The 19,963-nt window shown below is 40.2% G+C and overlaps 1 protein-coding gene across 1 annotated transcript in view; it reads right to left on the bottom strand.

Annotated features, from left to right (window-relative positions):
- The window catches only part of LOC127571233 (mucin-4-like), a 169,334-nt gene that overhangs the window by 113,022 nt on the left and 36,349 nt on the right, over positions 1-19,963 (bottom strand). The window contains exons 16-21 of the mRNA XM_052017430.1: positions 18,306-18,524; positions 11,471-11,701; positions 9,121-9,240; positions 7,020-7,231; positions 5,599-5,668; positions 3,009-3,176 (exon numbers count right to left, since the gene is read on the bottom strand). Coding sequence (XP_051873390.1) covers positions 3,009-3,176; positions 5,599-5,668; positions 7,020-7,231; positions 9,121-9,240; positions 11,471-11,701; positions 18,306-18,524 — 1,020 coding nt within the window. The remainder of the gene's footprint in view (positions 1-3,008; positions 3,177-5,598; positions 5,669-7,019; positions 7,232-9,120; positions 9,241-11,470; positions 11,702-18,305; positions 18,525-19,963) is intronic.

Below are 19,963 nucleotides of genomic sequence, written 5' to 3'. Positions count from 1 at the left end.
AGGTAGATATCAACTTGAAATCTTTGTTAATTAAAATGCAAAACAAGATTTGATTAGGCGATGCACTGAGCTGCAACATATGGGTACTGGTGCAAAATAGTGAAATTCCCAGCAATTCATTCTGCATTAAATATTTGTACAGTATATTATGGAACTTTGGCTCAAAGTTCTGGAGCTGGAGTTAAAAGGGGAGAGTTACCTGGACAGGTTGATCCAGAAGATAGTCACACCCCTTAATATTAGATAGTAGCCTGGATTTGGGTATTGATCAGGGATAGGATGTGGCAGGAAAACACAGGTAGATATAGGCACCTAGGATGTGATGATGCACGATCCTCAGTAAGAGGATCTTGAAGTCTGCAGGGATGAAGATAAAGGCTGTCAAGAGGATGGACAAGACAATGACTTATTTGTAGAAGATGCAGGGAGGGGGAAGAAAAAGGAATGTGGCAGTGGTAGGCATAATACAGTCTGGGGCATAGATATTCTCATCCAAAAGCAAAATACTGAAGATATTGGAGTTCTGAATGAAAATTTAAAAAAAGCTGGAAATACTCAGCAGCTTGGGAAGCTCCCTGGAGAGAAAAATAGAGTTAAAGTTACAGACTAATAACCTTTCATGGAAACTGGGAAAAGTTAGAAATGAAACACGTTTAAAGTTACAAAGATAATAAGTGAGGGGCAGAGAGAACACAAGAGATTACCTATAATAAAGTGATGACAAGCAGAGAATGAATTACACAATTGGTGGCTGAGAGAAGGTGGGAAAGGTAATGAATAAGAAGAGCAAGACTGCAATGTGCTTGTAAATGGAGGAGGAACAATAAGAAGGTGAATGAAATCTGAAAATATAAATGTTAGCAACATAAGATACAGTTCTGGAAGTATCAGTTATTCACAATCAGATTTTTTTATATCTCTCTATCCCTCCCCACTTTCTCTGCAACTATATACATTCCAATTCTAATGACAGGTTATTGGTCAAAATTCTCTCCACAGATGTTGCCTGACCTGTTGAGTATTTTCAGCAATCTTGCTTTTATTACTTTGATATTATTCTCTGAAACTGTGTGGAAGAGTCCCAAAGGTGGAGTTGCCTGCACCAGAGTTGATGACATTCCTGTAAGTGAGAGAGGATCTCGGAGAGGGAAGGACTTTCTTGTCACGGTCCACAAATAAATGACCAACATAGGAGAGGTTCTGTTGAGCAGCTGGAGCCCAAGTTAACACGCAGGAGAACAAAGGTAATAGTTACTAGCATATTAGCTGAATCATATGAAAACTGGTAAGATGTCAAACAGATCAGAATTGAGTATGTGGTTCAAAGTGGGAGAAAGGGTTCCGATTCACGAGGAACTATTGCAGAAAGAGGTAACTACTTCATTGGGACTGGCTTCTCTTGAATCATGGAAATCAAGGTTGCAGAAAGGCTTTAAGCTAAATAGCATTATGTGGAACGGGTTCAGTCGAGGAGAAATTTATTAATTTAAAGATTAAAAACAAGGTAAGGGTGCAATGGATAGAGGTAAGCAAATGTTATCAGGGAGGTAAAATGCCAAAAAGTCAAATTTAAGTTTCTATATCTGAAAGCTTTCCTAGCAAGATAAATTAAATATTGGACTAAATAAAGTTAAGTGAGTTTGATCTATTAACCATTACTGACTGATGGGAACTGGATTATCCAGAATGCTTGATGTTTCAGAAAGGCAAGCAGAAAGGAAAATAACACATGGGTAACTGAACTGATGGCTTTAGGGCAGTGGTAAAAATGGATCTTTTCTCAAAGATGAAAGAGAATCAGTTTGGATGAAGACAAGGAATAACAGAACAGCAGAAACTGGTGAAAATGGTCTTTAAACCCTCAAAAGTAGTTGTTGGACAGACAAGAAGAAATAATTGTGGCAAAGGGAATCAAAAAGATGTTCACAGAATTTCTAGTAAGGTCACTTTCCTAGACTAGTAAATCGTGGACCCAAACAGGGAATTAGTTGTTTTAGAACTGTGGTAAAAAGTACAAAGGGGATTAATTAGTAAACTCAATGTATAAAATCCTCAGGTGGAAGAGTAATTATAATATGATAGAATTTAACGTTCAGGGTGGAAGATTGCAAATGTGTATCTTAAACTTGAATGAATGCATAAAATAACGGGCTGGGTAGATTAGGAAATTAGATTGAGATTATGAAATTGCATGCTTTTAAAGTAACATTTCATAATTCTTAACAAATACACATCTCTCTCGGAAACAAAGACTTTGAGTTAGGTACTTAAAAGCCAACTGATTCAAAATAGTTCATTTTACACCATCACCGAAAATATCATCCCAAGCATTTCTAGATTAATCAGTATGGGTCTGTAAGCATCACTACTGTTCTCGTCTTCTCATCACTAACTGGAATATGATGCCGGCCTGGTTCCACTGCTAGTAGTCACCAACTCCTCTCCATGTCTGCGTGCCCTGATTTGCTGCAGGGTCCCCGGCGACGCAATGTGGCAGCCCACCCTCGAAGTAGCTGGGTTTTACCGACTAGGCAATTTATAACCGAATGCAATAGTTTACAAATATCTCGTTGGAAAAAAAAAGGTTTTCAATGCGAAGTAGACGATCTTTTAAATAGGGAAAAGCACACAATTATAAATGATTTTTAAAAATGGAGCACAGCAAGAAGATTTTTAAAGTAACTTGCCACCCCCTCCTAAACGCTGGGGAATCCAAGCGAGACTGAATAACTCAAGCTTGGGGATTTGACCGTTAAGTCTCAGACCTGCGTGTGCCTTGGCGCCTGCGCAGAAGGCCACTAACAACTGTACCTAATTAACTGTAAATAACAACAATATTACTTTCAGAGGCTGGGAAAAGGTTACTGCACCTCTCCTGTTACTGACGGACGGGTAACAAGATCAGAAAAGAAATGATTGCGAGGTGAATTATAACAATGTGTGTTTTGTTGCCTGTTCACGACTGTTGTTAAAAAAAAAGTATTTCTGAAAGTGGTGGCATTACTCACCCAAGAGCCCTTCTGTTTTATTTTTGAAAGAATTATCTAATGCAGTAGTGAAAGACAAGGCTCCCTTTTTTCCTGAGACCGTAATGGATGTTCCACCCTCAAAACTGGCCACTGTCTCATTGTTGCTTGTCCTCTGTAAGGTCACTTGATTTATATAGGTAGAATTTTCTGTAAAAAAAAGGCAAATATTTGAAAAGATAGTTTATGTTAAGCTATATTGGCCTACTCAGGAGAAGAAATTTTAATTGAATTCATTTAACAACAGGAAAATTAAGGAAATTAAGAAAATTAAGGAAAAAAATGTTTGTGTCAAAGCCCACTTAAAATTAAAACTTATAACAACAGATTTAAAGTTATCAATTAATACTGTGTTTGTTAAGATCAAACTCAGCTGCAGGTTGTCAGCAACCTTGCAGATTACAACCCCACCATTGCACACTTGCTGGAGACCAGCTGAGTTAGTCAGGCAAGGACATTTCCAGTTTGTGTGCCAACGCTCACGGTCAGATCCAATGACATAATTGTCTTTGACTACTGCCTCCTGCTGACCGACTATCATTTACTGGAAGACCAGAAGCTGGCAGGGAGATATAGAATCTGAGCAGGAAACTGAAGACCAGAAAATATCGAGCAACTTAAAATGAAATACAGAAGTTGTTTAGCTATAGCCTGCTCCTAATCAATGGGTGGAAATGGAAAATTTCTCATCCATTTCTGAAGTAACTTTGCTCCCTCTTTCTTTTTTGTACTTTGTATCAAGCACTTTGATGAGTTTATTCAGGAAAGATGCAGGCATAAAATGGGTGATGATCCGGTGGATCAGAAGTGCTCAGCTCAATGTTACTGCCTTCCGCTCTGAACTACTGTCAATATATAGATTGATGATCCCCTGATGGAAACAGTTTGAGCGGGTGCCAGGGTTAATTGCATGAAAAGCAATGGTCTTTGGCAATGGATCTGGACAAATCTTTGTCTCCTTCAGTGTCAGAACCAGTTACCCGAAGGTACCAGTTTCAGAGAAGCAAGGGTAGGCATGAAGAACTGGGTGGATGAAACAGAAACTGGGGATATGGCAACAGTGCTTCCTCTCAGTTACAGGAATTAACCTGATCATTAGGTGCAAGGTGCTTTTGGGATAGTTGATGTGACTCATAGCCAATGCCTGACTGTAGCATCCCCTTGAGCCATTTTCCAGTTTACCTGGAGTGAAAGTGGGCTGTGTCTGTCGAGAAAGGGGAGAAAAATGTACCTAATATGGCCCTCATGGAGAAACCTGGGATTTATTTGGTACTGGAAGCTCATTAAAATAGTTTAAATGAGATCCAAACCAGTGAGAGATCTTGGCCAGATCTCTGAGCTGCTACTTTGATAGGGTGCTACACATTTTGCACCAGTCTTTGCAACTGGATCCTTGACTTCCTGACCAACAGACCACAATCAGTAAGAATAGGCAGCAACACCTCTGCCATGATTATTCTCAACACTGGTGCCCTACAAGGCTGTGTCCCACAAAACTCTACTTCCTATACACTCACAACTGTGTGGCCAGATTCTGCTCTAAATCCATCTACAAGTTTGCAAATGATGGCATCGTATCTCAAGTAATGATGAGTCAGAGTACAGGAAGAAGATAGAGAGCCTAGTGACATGGTGTCATGACAACTACCTTTCCCTCAATGTCAGCAAACCAAAAGATCTGGTCATTGACTTCAGGAAGGGGGACGGTGCACATGCTCCTGTTTACATCAATGGTACTGAGGTCAAAAGTTTCAAGTTCCTTGGAGTGAACATCACCAATAGCCTGTCCTGGTCCAACCACGTGGACGCCATGGCCGAGAAAGCTCTCCAACACCTCTACTTCCTCAGGAGGCTAAAGGAATTTGGCATGTTCCCTTTGACCCTCACCAATTTTTACCAATGTACCATAGAAATCATCCTATCCAGATGCATCATGACTTGGTATGGCAACTGCTCTGCCCATGACCGCAAGAAACTGCAGAAAGTTGTGGATGCAACTCAGCACATCATGGAAACCAGGTTCCCTTCCATGGACTCTGTCTGCACTTTTCGCTGCCTCGGTAAAGCAGCCAGCATAATCAAAGAACTCACCTACCCTGGACATTTTCTCTTCTCCCCCTCCCATTGGGCAGAAGATATGAAAGCCTGAAAGCATGTTCCACCAGGCTCAAGGACAGCTTCTATCCCATTGTTAAAAGCTTATTGAATGGTTCTCTAGTACGATAAAATGGACACTTGACCTCAATCTACCTCATTGTGATCTTGTACCTTACTGTGTAACGGTACTGCACTTTATCTGTACTGTAACACTTTATTCAGCATTCTTTTATTGTTTTACCTTGTAGTACCTCAGTGCACTGTTGTAATGAATTGATCTGTATGGATGGGATGCAAGGCAGGTTTTGCACTGTAACTCAGTGCATGTGACAGTAATAAACTAATTTACCAAATCTCTACTATACAGTATATATTCTGCTAAATCTCTCTTCAGGCTTTTCTTATCATCACAGGAGCTTACTTTAACTTTATGGTGTAATAGGGATTAATGAAGGCAAAGACTATTCACTCTGACCTGTAACATTTACAATATTCCCATCGACCCGGAGAATTAGTTCTTCATCATTAATAAGATTCCACTGAACCTGTAAAAAGAAAATAATAGCACTGCCTGTATTTAAACCAATGATGGGTGCCAAATGTTTGCAAATACAATTGTGTTTACTAATTCCTTTAAAAAATTGTGCTCTTGGGAGGGGAGGGATGAGATGGGATTGGATGGGAGGGGGAGGAAGCAGAGAGGGAGGAGGGGAGTGGTGAGGGGAGGGGAGGGATGAGATGGGATTGGATGGGAGGGGGAGGAAGCAGAGAGGGAGGAGGGGAGTGGTGAGGGGAGGGGAGTGGTGAGGGGAGGGGAACGGGGAGGGGAGGGGAGGAGGCGGGGGAGGGGGAGGTGAGGGGAAGGGGAGGGGAGGGGAAGGGGAGGGGAGGGGAAGGGGAGGAGAGGGGAGCGGGGAGGAGGGAGGGTGAGAGGGGAGGAGTGTGATGAGAGGGGTGAGGGAGAAAGAGGAAGAGGGATGGGGAGAAGGAGGAAGTGGGGTGGGGGAGAAGGAAGGAGGGGGTGGGTGGAGGAGGAGGGAGAGGGGTGGGGAGGAGGGGGTGGGGGAGAAGGAGGGGGTGAGGGAGAAGGAGGGGGTGAGGGAGAAGGAGGGTGAGGGAGGAAGGGGAGGGGTAAGGGAGAAAGAGGGGAAGGGGTGAGGGAGAAGGGGAGGAGTGGGGAGAAGGGGAGGGAGAGGTGAGGAGAAGGGGAGGGATGGAGGAGAAGGAGGGGGAGGGATGGAGGAGAAGGAGGGGAGTGGTGGGGAGGGAGGGGAGGAGGAGGGATGGGGAGGGGTGGGAGAGGGGAGGGGGAGGGGAAGACAGTGGTAGAGAAGCCAAGTTGATGCTCGGCTTCAGGTTGTGGACAATGCTGTCTAGCTACATTTGAATTGAAGAATTAGATTCAGAATTAGTAAAGACAGACAATAAATCATTTCTATTATATAGTACCTTTTATTTCCTGATGGCATCTCAAGCACTTCACAAAAAATTACTATTTTTGGAAGCATAGTCAGTCTTGCATGCAAAACTAGTAGTTGAATTTTTCATCGTAATCTCCCATAAACAGCAATTAAGTAAATGGTCAATGAATCTGCCTTTACTGGTGTTAGTTGTCACAGTATTAGAAGAATTTCTTATGATATTTTTATTCACTTGAACAGCAGTTATCTTAATTTAACATGTTGAATAAAGCCTGTCAAATCCAACAATACAACGCTTTTCCTTTATTACACTTCTAAGTGTTAATCTAGATTAGGGTCTGAAATCCAGGTCTGTGACTTTAAAGTATGACCTTCCAGCTGTTAAGGAATGAGTGTGTGTGGCACTTAAACAGATTGGGCACTTCATTAGAATAATGCAGAATACTGTGAATCCCTAATAACTAATACTAATCACCTTTGTTCCGCTGGGACCTTCTGCTGCCAATGCTACAAAGTTTGTTGCCTCTGATGTTCTATTTTCTCCTGCTCTGAGGGTTCGACCCTGTAAACTGAATGTAACTGTATCATTTTCATCTTTCACATTTAATAGGATGAATTCGCCCAGACCATTAAATGTGTATTTTACTCCATCCAGGGTCACCACATGAGGATCTCCAAAAAAGAAACCTGGTAAGTTTAAACAAAAAAAGTAACTTTTAAATCCTTTATTAAAATTAAGACGGAAGCCATTTGAGAAAGTGCAACTCCTCTTGTTGGATTTGAATGGCATTAGTAAGCAATTAAAGTCAAGGGGCTCTATCTTTTGTTTACTTCACACTAATTTTATCAATGTTGGTTTTGGAGAAATAAAATGCCTGCTGCACTCAGTCAAGAGCAGTTTGCATAAAATATGTTAATCAAAGTCACTTGATTCCATTTTAGTTAGGGTTTAAGTGGAAACAGCACCACAGTTTTCTCTTAGCATTTGCAGATTTCTTTTTCACCATAGTTTTATCACTAGACTGATGTAAGTTGTAAATAGCAGTTGTAGTTGAAAACACATTTAAATATTCTGTCATTGAAAAAAGTGATGTCAAGGATTGTGATAATCTTACTGTCATTGTAATTTTATCAACACCATGAAGTAGCTAAATGGAAAACAACTCCCCATAGTTGTTGAACCCACAATGATATCTCTCAGCCATCCCGCATCAATGAGAATTTTTTGAGTGGGGGCAGGGGCTGGGGGGGGGAGTTACTGGTTGTCTAAGTATGCTTATTGCATGAGCATTGCTCAAAAAATTACTGTACATCACAGTATTCCATGGATAAATCTTTAAATAAATTGCTGAGCTATGTCATCTCCTTACCCTTTTAAATAACAATGATTCACACTGCAATTCTATATTTTAAGGCTAAACAGCATTAATGTAAAGTACAGCACAACTAAATCAAATGAATGGTAGTATTTGGCATCACATGAAATACCAAATCTTCGAAGATGTTGCTGCTAATCACCTTACAACTGCACTACCCTTAGGTATAAACATAAAAAAATTTAAAAAGTCTTTTCACCATTACTTTGTATGACAATAAAATTCACTGTTTGAGCTTATTTTCATAAAAACAAATCAATCTTATGCAGGCTGTGCATAGACTTTTACTCAGAGCCTAGCGTGGATTAGGCTAATACTTAAACAAAAATCATTTAATTTTCTTTGTCAAAAGGCAGTGTTCTGGATACTCTAATGGCATTTTATCAGTTCAACAGAACTTTAGTGAGTTGAAGTTGATGGCTGAGGAGATTTAGGCTAACTGGAAATTTTTACCAGTTGCATGAGAATTTTGGATACATAAATATCGGATAAATGAGAGTTTACTACTCAAGAAGAGAATTAATTGAAGGATGTTGTTATAACATGCATGTGTGTATTTGTTATTTGAAATCAAGTTGGAAATGTGCTGACCTCTATAAAAAAATAATTTTTGAGAAAAAAATGGCCAAATCATCCCAGCAATGGCCAGCAGATCTGTTCACATGCTATGACTCCAGTACTCACAGATTCAAGGGCCAAATTTCCCTCCCTGGCATCCAATGGCAGGGCCCAGGTCATAGATCCTACATCATGTCAACCCTGGCATTAAATCCAAAATCCTCATTGATTTCAATTGTGACTAAAGGTTTGAAGATTAGGAGTAGGTGAGTCAGTCTCCCTCATTTTAATGATTTTAATTATCTCCCTGTTTATGTATTTTAATCAACTTAATTATTTTAAATGAAATCAAATTATTTATTTTTAAAAACTAATATATTGTCTGTGGCCTAGTCAACACTTTGACCTCACTTCTGGATTCTGGGGTGCAGAGAGCCAGCATTGTGAGCCATCCACATTCGGATGTGAGAGGATGATAGACCTGGTCCAGCATGCTCTGTTTTCTTGTGGCAATAAATTGTTAAACTTAAACTACTGAGAACAAAATTAATTAAGTCAGTAAGATGAAAAAGCAACATGCTAATTTTTATCAAAAGTAAATGGTACACAATATACCCATAAACTTTAAATGAAATACAGTACCTATCCTCGGGGGAATGTATCCAAAGCAAAAGTCTAGGGGCCTCTTCAATCGGTAAAGAGAACAGTAAAAACTATCACCAGAGTCTCTGCAGCAGTCATTGTATGGATCAACTTCCTGACCTAAATAGTTTGACAGTGAAAAATGATTAATGATAAATGGTGATCATATTAACAGGAAACATACTCTACACTGCTTGGAATAATGCTAACATTAGTCCTGGTAAAAGGAAAATTTTCTTAAAATGAATGCCTTATCCTAAAGAGTAGAATACATAGGAACAGTTCCAATGACCTGAAGATAACTGGAACTGCTCCTTGCTCTCAAATAAATTTGTTCAAAACATTGGTGAAGCTGCATTTGGAATATTATGTTCAGTTTTGGTCACCCTGCTATAGGAGTGATGCCATTAAGCTGGAAAGCATGCAAGGGAGATTTACGAGGATGTTGACAGGACTAGAGGGACTGAGTTCTGGAGAGAGGTTGAGCAGGTTGGGACTTTTTTCATTGGAGCATAGGAGAATGAGGGATGACCTTATAGAGGTGTATAAAATCCTGAGGGGCGTAGATAGGGTCAATGCATACAGTCTTTTTCTCAGGGTTGGGGAAATCAAGAACTAGAGGGGAGAGATTTAATAGTAATCTGAGGACCAACTTTTTCCACCCAGAGGGGGTTTAGTATATGGAACAAGCTGCCAGAGGAAATGGTTGAAGCAGGTACATTAACAACATTTAAAAGGTACTTGGACAAGTAAATGGATAAGAAAGATTTAGATTGATATGGGCCAAACGCGGGAATCTTGGTCAGCATGGACCAGTTGGGTGGAAAGGCCTGTTTCTGTACTTTATGACTATATGACTCCAAAAAAGTTACTAGATTTTACAGTAGGATATTCAATGTCTAATTACACAATCCCACTGAATATCAATGATCCATTATGCATATCTTATATTTCTTACTATTGGAAATTTATGTTTAAGCATCAGTATTTAGCCAAATTATACCCTGGTTCATAGGCTGGGGATGGGTCAAAAGTAAGGAGGAAAAAAGGGGTGTAGGAAAAAGAGAGAGAGGCTAGAAAAGGGAAGAAAAGAAGAAGCATGGTTGGGGGGGGGTGGTTGTGGGGGTGTGTTGTGGGGATTACTTAAAGTGGGAGAATTCAACGTTCATGCCATTAGGCTGCAAGGTTCCAAGATGGAAAATGAGGTGCTGTTCCTCCAGTTTGCACTTGGACTTCTCCTGGCAGTGGAGGAGGCCGAGGACTGATATACCAGTGATGGAGTGGGAGGGGGAGTTGAAGCAACTGGCAATGGGGAGATGCAGATCGTGCTTACGGACGGAGCGCAGGTGTTCTGTGAAACAGTCACCTAGTCTGTGTTTGGTCTCACCAATGTAGAGGAGGTCACACTTGGAGCACCAAATGCAGTAGATGATATTAAGAGTGGTGCAGGTAAATCTCTGTTTCGTATTAAGGGAGGTGCAGGTAAATCTTTGCTTTTCTCCATGGACATTGCCCGGCCTGCTGAGTTCCTCCAGCGCCATAATGTTTTTCAACTAGATATTCCAGCATCTGCACTCCTTTACCTACACTCCAGTATTACTGCTCCACTGCAAAGTCTCTTCAAGGGTGCCCACTTTGAAGAAGTTTTCTTCATCTCTTTGATGGGAGTTTCGTGAGCCCCTGTTTCACTGCTCCCCCCGTGATCTCCTCTACTGTCCAGCTCCTCGATCATGTGCCCCCCCCCCAACCATGCTTCTTCTTTTCTTCCCTTTCTACACTATATCTCCTTTTTATACCCTTTTTTCCTCCTTACCTTTGACCCATCCCCCTGTGGATCTTCTCTCCCCTCCTCCCCGACACCTGCCTATCACTATCTCTTACCTGCATCTGCCTGTCACCACCTTGTGTTCACCCTGCCTCCCCTCTTTTGTCCACCGATCACTGCTCTGCTTTTCCATCCTTTTTTTCGGGCTTCCCCTTTTCCTATCTTCAGTCCCGACCTGAAAAGGCCTGCTTTTCTCCATGGATGCTGCCTGGCCTACTGAGTTCCTCCAGCATCATAGTGTTTTTCATCTAGATATTCCAGTATCTGCAGTCCTTTGACTCTCTTATAAATAAAAATTATATGTGCAGAACTTGATATGGATTTATCATTTTTTAATGATGTTAGGATAATTAATCCTTTATTCATCAAAAGTTAAACAATTAAAGAATTACATTTTAAGAAAAAGCCTTATTTCTAACATAATTGCTGAGGAAATAATTGCACATTATTAATAACTGATATACTTCCTTGGTCTTTTTAGTAATATTTTAAAGTATTATTTAAGTAACATGTATTTTCTCTTACCTTCATAGTCAGCTCTCAGCTTTGGTAAAATGTAGTTGAAAAAATTATTTCTTTGCTGCATATAATATAAGTATCCTCTCCACCACCAAGCCCACACGTTGTAGTGAATCCATGGTGTTGGAAGAAATCGTTCTTTTTCACCATAGATTAGACCACCAGTAAATGAATAGTAACATCTCACTCCTGAACCCTGCCAGTTAGGGAATCGGCTTTGGAAAGTGAAATATGTATCTGGGAAAAAAAGTGATTTACCACATTTAACTTGCATGCAGTTACTCAAATTGCTCACTTGCTTGCATTACAACCTACATTAATTCACCTCCAAGTAACCAGTTCTCAATTTAAATTGTCCATCAAGTCATTCTTAACTCATTTACACTAGACCATGTTCCTTCAAAGTTTTTTTCAAAATTTTCATCCTTTTATTAATTCCATTGATTCAAAGGATATGGGTGTTCCTGGCAAGGCCCGGATTTACTGCCCATTCCTAATTGACCCCAACCTAATTGCTAGGTCTTTCCTGAAATATTTTAAAGGTCAATCTCATTCTTGCAGGTCTTGGGTGACTCTTAGGCCAAATGGGATAAGGGTTTTGACAAATCAGTTATTTCATTGTAATCATTACTGGTGACTCTTTCTTTAAGTTTTAATTGAATTTCAGCTGCTGCTATGGGATTCTGACCTATGTCCAAATGTCAAGATGGTAGTCCCTTAATTAACCACTGCTCTTCAACGTATCATGTTAACCATAAGTACCACTCTGATCTTTATGGATTCCTTGATTACTATCCTGCAGCTCCATGTCACACCACCACAAACTTTCTATTTCTCTTGGATCTTTGACCCTTTTGGGTCATTTCACGATTGTTGACAGAACCTTCCATCACTTGGCAACAAGCTTTTTTCACCCTTTTATGAAAATACCTAAGACCTCTCTTTTCAACCAACTAATACCTGTTTACCTTGTTTCTTTGCATTTTATGTTGGATACCATGAAAGCTTTGTTTTAAACTTAAAGACATGATTGCAATCAATTCCTACGTTTCCCATTTCTTTCCCCACTTCAAATGCAGAATAGTTAGACATTCCTGTAGACACATGATAAAATCCATTTCTTTCATTAACAAAAGCAAGATATTTGACTGCATCCAAGTATGTTTTGCTCAACAGATTGAGAAGGGCATTGGCATAGTCCATTTAGCTGGTAACTGATGATTTTGATCTCATTTATTTATATTTGCTCCTCATCCATCAAAAAACTTAACCAACAAAAATCCACTCACCTCATTTTTAAAAAATTCAGTTTGCCCAGCATCTAGTCTTCTATGATTGAGAGTTCAACATTTCTATAATACTTAGTATAAAAAAGTAAGTAGTCTACTTCTGGTTTTAAGATTGTAGCCATGATTTGGGGTTTCCCACCAATGGAAATGTTTTCACCATATCTACCCAACCAAGTTTGTGAACTCTCAACATTCTACTTATTCAAGTAGGTTATCAAAAGTATTTTTATGATCTAAATCTTTTGACTATCCAAGAGAACTTGTGCAGTATAAACTCAAAGATTACATTTCTCCTAAGGCTGATATCATTAAATGGAAATATAATTTTCATGCTTTTGCATTTTAGACCCTTTTTCATTTCTTGCATTACTGCCCCCTAGCTTGTGGTGATTTGTTAGTGGACAAATCTCTTTGCTTCCCTGTAAAACTTTCCAACAGAATTACCCTTTAAAAGTCAGTATTGTTATCAGTGGATTTGTGCAAATTGGTATCTGTAAAAATTAATGCTCTTGCTGAGACAAGAGCATTTCTTGGCCACAGCAAAGAAAGCTCACCAGTGCCTCTACTTCCTCAGGAGGTGAAAGAAATTTGGCATGTTCCCTGTGATACACGCCAATTTTTATCAATGCATCATAGAAAGCATCCTATCTGGATGCATCATGGCTTGGTATGGCAACTGCTCTGCCCGTGACCACAAGAAATTGCCGAGAATTGTGGATACAGCTCAGCACATCACGAATACAGGCCTCCCCTCCATGGACTCTGTCTATATTTCTCGCTGCCTTGGTAAAGCAGCCATCATAACCAAAGACCCCATCCACCCCTGACATTCTCTCTTCTCCCCTCTCCCATTGGGCAGAAGATACAAAAACCTTAAAGCATGTACCATCAGGCTCAAGGATAGCTTCTATCCCGCTATAAGATGATTGAATGGTTCCCTAGTACAATAAAATGGACTCTTGACCTCACAATCTACCTCGTTATGACCTTGCACCTTATTGTCTACCTCTGTAGCTGTTGCACTTTATCCTGCATTCTGTATTGTTTAACCTTTGTTTAGAATCAAAGGGGGGATTGTTGGATTCGACTGTTTTAATTAGTTTTTTAACATGTATAGTGTTTAATACAGCTCAAGTGGCTGCACAAGGAATAGCCGCTTACTAGCTTATTGGTTTGTCCATCAGGTGAATATGTGTTTTTTTCACTGGTTGGTTTGGCCACAAGTATCTAATAGGTTTCCTGATTGGACTATTGTTAGCTAAAGATTATCTCTTATCTCAGGTATAAAAGGTGTCGCTTTTTGTTAATCTCTCTCTTGCTCCTCCTCCCCCCAGCCCAAACTCATCTTTTGCTCCCTTTGTCTTGGCTCATCAAAGCTAGTGCCATGTGCTCTGTGACTGTTTCTTTGTTTTAAACTTTTCCAATAAAACTTTGTGAAGCACCAAGTTGTTTTCAACTCATTCCCGGACTCCTGAAAGAACCTGCGGATTCGAAAATAACCGGATCCGACAATCTTGGCGTAGTCGTGCAGGATGGTTATGAAAAACAGAGTTTGAAAATTCCTCAGACAGACAAAAGGTAAGAGCATCTTCCATTTCTGAATTGTTGGGGAAATCATCGGATTCTGCTTCAGTACACTATCTGAAGGAAGTTTAAGAGTGAGAAGAAAACTCTATTTTACCTTGCTATTTGAAATATTTTGGGTTGAAACTCTATTGATAACTGTGATTAACACCTAAGTGAAGAGCATTCATTGTCATTGAACTGGCTGGCGTTGAGAAACGAACCACAGCATCTCCAACTGAGAGAACTAATAACTGGGGGTTTAGGTGCTTACTTGGATAAAGTATATCAATTTGATGTGATTAACAAAACAATCCGGAAGAAATGTGCTATTGATGCCGAGTCTAGTGAAAATTGGCTTATGAGTGATGTTGGAAAGATATGGAATAAGATTCAGAAAATGTGATTGGAAAGGCAAAAACTGGCTGGACGATTGCAGTATTAACAGAGCTAAGAAAGCGTGAGTGTGCCAAGCTAAAAAGCCAAATCACTGAATTTGAGAGTGAGTGTGCCAAGCTAAACAGCCAAATCACTGAACTAAAGCGAGCACATGGTGAAGTGACTGAGCAAGCAAATAAATTAACCGAACAATTGGGGAAGAAGGAAGAAATGTGTAACATGCTGCAGGAACAGTATGATAGAGACAGTAAAAAGTCCAAAGAACAACTTTCTGCATTAACTGAATGAGTGAGAAAACAAAGCAATAAATGTAACCAGCTTAATGCAAAATGTGGGGAACTCCAGAGCAGACTGAATCAGCTGCAATACACAGTCAGGACTTTCAGTGGGCGGTCCTTCCCGGGGCTCAGCATTGAACAGATCCCAGGAACAGCGCCACCTTTGGAACTCTACAGTACTGCGGGATGGATGTAACACTGATTCAACAGAAACCTCGGGTGACTCAAGTGATGATGACAACAATGAGAGAATTGGTCTGGCAGCCATGTCACGACTTGCCCCAATAAAAACAAAGGCAATCAAAGCATGCAAGAATGAGAATGAAGATTATGACAGGAGACAAGAGGTTTACCATCAACCACTAGATCCAGAAAAAATTGACAAATGGTCCAGAGAGATTCCACATCCTAAAAAAGGAAACTTAAGGACTTGGACTGAACTTCAACGAATCAAGAACATATACCAACTGCATCCATATGATGGACTCCAAATTTTGACTACTATGTTGTCTTCTTAGCAAACCAGACAGTTGAGTGAGAGAATTGATGACGGCATGGGAGATGACAGACAGGACCTAGGAGGTGGTTGGAAGGCAATTAAGAGATGGTTGAGAGAACAGGCCCCAACGCAGGTCGATTGGAGGAAAGTGGTCGATTGCAAACAAAAGGCTTCAGACGATGTTTCTGAATACCAAGACCGGTATAGGACAGTTTGGATCAGCTACTCAGGAGTTCAAGGAATAACTGAAGATAATATAGAGGAATCCAAATATGGCCCCCTGAAGTCAACATTCATGGATGGCTTGAAAGCAGATGTTGCCAAAATGGTGAGGCTAACAAAAGCAAATTGGAGTGGAGCTGCCGTTTCCTACAGTGATCTGGTGCAAACTGCCAAACAAGTGGAGCGAGATATCTAAGTCCAAATAAGATTGGTACAGACGAACCAACTGTCCACACCTGCTAACCAACAGGACAAATGGGACTGCAATGCACAGCAATATCGGTCTGGGCCACGACCACAAGGTAATAAAATGAGATGTCAGTTCTGTGGTAAGAAGGGACATAGTGCAAAAAAGTGTTGACATATACAGCTTCAGCAACAATTCCAACCACAGCCTCAACAACAACAAGTTCAATCCCCTACCTCGCAAAGAATGGGGCACCTTGATCGGATGGAGCAGGTTTAAGTACATCTTCGGATGCAGTGGACATGTGACACACATTGTATGATAGTCTGGTCAATTATTGTGTGAAATTAACCCAAGCGGTTCAGTCTGCTTCCCAACAGGTTTCTACTGCTTGGAGAAGTCCATTGGAAGGAGGACACACCCTGATTCCTGGCAAGTGGGTCCTGGTCAAGAAACCACACAAGGAACCACTGGGAGCTTGGTGGGAAGGCCCTTACCAAGTACCGCTGATCACCAATTCAGCAGTCAAGGTAGAAGGTAAAAGTAAGTGGATACGTGCCAGCCGCTACAAGCAGACTAAAGTGGCGCCAGATGAAGGCAACAAGTGCTGTGGTTAATGAGCTAGTAACCTCTTGGTCACAGTGCCTATGCTGCTGGGCTACAGTGAGCAAATCACTAACCAGCCAGAAGACTTCAAGCAAGTCAACAACTACTAGACATCATGAAGTCTATTCTAATGTTAGTTGTTGTTGTATTTTTAATCATGATTTACATCTCTATTACTTGTTTAAAGGCGATCATTATTCAAATTATTTAAACTCATGCAAGTGCATCCACTGACCTGCCAACCATGACATAAGGCTACAAATGCTTTGGAGGACATGGGCATATCCTTGTACATATTTTTAAGTCTTTTCTTCCTCTGAATTTTCAGATATAATAATTCTAAATGGGTGATTTAGAATCAAAGGGGGGATTGTTGGATTCGACTGTTTTAATTAGTTCATTAACATGTATAGTGTTTAATACAGCTCAAGTGGCTGCACAAGGGATAGCCGCTTACTAGTTTATTGGTTCGTCCATCAGGTGAATATGTGGTTTTTTCACTGGTTGGTTTGGCCACAAGTATCTAATAGGTTTCCTGATTGGACTATTGTTAGCTAAAGATTATCTCTTATCTCAGGTATAAAAGGTGTCGCTTTTTGTTAATCTCTCTCTTGCTCTTCCTCCCCCCAGCCCAAGCTCATCTTTTGTTCCCTTTGTCTCGGCTCATCTCCTAGTAGTAAAGATAGTGCCATGTGCTCTGTGACTGTTTCTTTGTTTTAAACTTTTCCAATAAAACTTTGTGAAGCACCAAGTTGTTTTCAACTCATTCCTGGACTCCTGAAAGAACCTGTGGATTCGAAAATAACCGGATCCGACACCTTGTACTACCTCAATGCACTGTGTAATGAATTGATCTGTGTGAACGGGATGCAAGGCAAGTTTTTCACTGTACACTGCACTGTGACAATAATAAACCAATTTCAATTCCAAGACTGCAGTTGCTGTTGACCACCATCAATTTTTTAAATTGGCATTTAACATATTTGCTTTCAAATGCTTCCTTCAGTAATTGAAGGGAAAAAGCTGACAGTTCTGCTGTAATTTCAATCACTAATTCCATAAAAATAAGTGAATGAGAGAGGAGATTTAATTTTTTCCATGTCACAAGCCATAAAGTAGGCCATTAATTTCTGCTGGGATTACATTTGTATTGAAACAAAATCAGATTGCATATTTAGGAATTTGTAACACTAATTGACATGTAGTTAAAAGCTTTTTTATCAATTTTAAGTCCCTCAACATCCTTTCCATTATATTCCTTGGGACAGAAAAGATTAAATGGGTCTCTGATCAGAAGACACAAACATAAGGTAACTGGCAAAAGGTCAAGAAGTGGCATGAAGAAAAAAATCCTTGAATGCACTACCTGTAAGTGGTGGAGGTGGGTTCAAACATAACCTTCAAAAGGGAATTGGATAAGTATTTGAAGGGGGACAAGTGCACAAGTGTGGAAAAGAGCAGAGGAGAGGAATTGATGGACAGCTCTTTCAAAAATCTAGATCTTTTGTTATGTACTTTCTATTATTCAGCATCTGCTGCTGTGTTTGTGTTGGACTGATGTCTGTTGAATCCTAGTCACACTAGTCTTTTGCATAAGTGCATAGCAATATAAGTGCACAGGCCAAAAGCAGTAACTTGAATAGATTTGGAGCTTTGTGCTTCAGCTCAAGGTACTGAGACTGAAGTACACATTATACTAAATACTGGAACATTCAGAAGTAGCACAAGCAAAACACATTGCATGTGACAAAACTCTGATTTTGGATGTTTGCTACTAAATAAGGAAATGAATCATTACCTTGAGGTTCTTTAACTTCAAATCCATAAAGCTTTATAATGAATCCCCATGTAAAGGAATTATCAAAAAAAGCCTGCCAAAATGAACAGGGACAAGGCGGAGTGATGAAGCTCCAATATGGGAAAGGTTCTTTTAGATACCAATCGATGCATTTTTGTCTTGGGTTTCTTGTATTTGCATTATTCCTTTCCAAACGGTAAGCCCACCGTCCCTTTTCACCTATGAATAGAGTAAGATTACACAGATTAAAAGAAAAAGAAAGCTATCAGAATTAAATTCAACACTGTCATAGCAGAATATTTGGATTGTTATTAGAGATTTGGTTTGAGTATGCACTTATCTGATGCTAAAGGTCTTAATGGACCAAACCATGCTGGCAATATAATTCAGTGCTCTTAATGTATATAAGATCCAACAGATTCTGATGAGGAAAAGAATCATTGCAAGTTAGGAATAATCACATTTTACTAGACAAAACCCAGTGCAGAAAGTTTGGCAATAGGGTCAGGGCCCTATTAATGAGCTATAGAGTCATACACCATGGAAAAAGGCCCTTTGACTCATACTCGTCTGTGCTGACCAAGATGTATTTTCAAGCTATTCCCATGTCCCTCAATTTAGCCCATATCCCTCTAAACTCTTGTCACCCATATACCTGTCCACATACTTCTTAAATGTATCTAATATATGTGCCTCAACCACTTCCTCTGGCAGATGGTTCCATATATCTATCACCTGCTGTGTAAAAGAAATTGCCTCTCAGGTTCTTATTAAACCTTTCACTTCTAACCTTAAAACTACATCCTCTAGTTTTTGATTCCCCAACTCTGGAAAAAAAGACTGTTTGCCCTATCTATGCCCCTCATGATTTTATATACATCTGTGAAATCACCCCTCAGTCTCCTATGCCCCAAGGAGTAAAGGCCCAGCCTGTCTAACCTCTCCCTTGAGTCCTGACAACATCCTTGTAAATCTTTTTTGCATTCTTTTCAGTTTAATCATATCCTTCCTATAACAGGGTGACCAAAACTGAACACAATACTCCATGTGTGGCCTCACCAATGTCTTGTACAATCGCAACATAACCTCCCAACTTATATATTCAATGCCCTGACTGATGAAGGCTAGTGTGCCAAAAACCTTTTTCACCACCCAGTCTACCTGCGACATCACTTTCAGGGAACCATGGATTTATACTCCTAGGTCGCTCAGTTCTTCAATACTCCCCAGGACCCTACCATTAACTGTGAAAGTCCTATCCTCATTTGTCTTCCCAAAATGCAATACCTTGAACTTCTCTGAATTAAACTCCATTTGCCATTCCACGGCCCATTTACCCAGCTGATCAAAATTCCTCTTTAAATCCTGATAACCATCTTCACTGTCAACAACATCATCTATTTGAGTGCCATCTGCAAAATTACTAACCATGCCTTGTACATCCTCATCCAAATCATTGATAATAGATGACAAATAGCAATGGGCGTAGCACTGAGCCCTGGGGAACACCATGAGCCTCCAGTCCAAAAAACAACCTTCCGCCATCACCCTCTGCTTTCTACCATCAAGCCAATTCTGTATCCAATTAGCTAATGCTCCCTGGATTCCTTGAGCAGCCTACCATGTGGAACCATATCAAAGGCCCTACTGAAGTCCAC

The sequence above is a fragment of the Pristis pectinata genome, chromosome 6 (genome assembly GCF_009764475.1).
Source record: "Pristis pectinata isolate sPriPec2 chromosome 6, sPriPec2.1.pri, whole genome shotgun sequence".
Classification (NCBI taxonomy): domain Eukaryota; kingdom Metazoa; phylum Chordata; class Chondrichthyes; order Rhinopristiformes; family Pristidae; genus Pristis; species Pristis pectinata.
The sequence above is the reverse complement of the archived record's forward strand: the minus strand, read 5'-3'. Positions and strand labels throughout refer to the sequence as shown.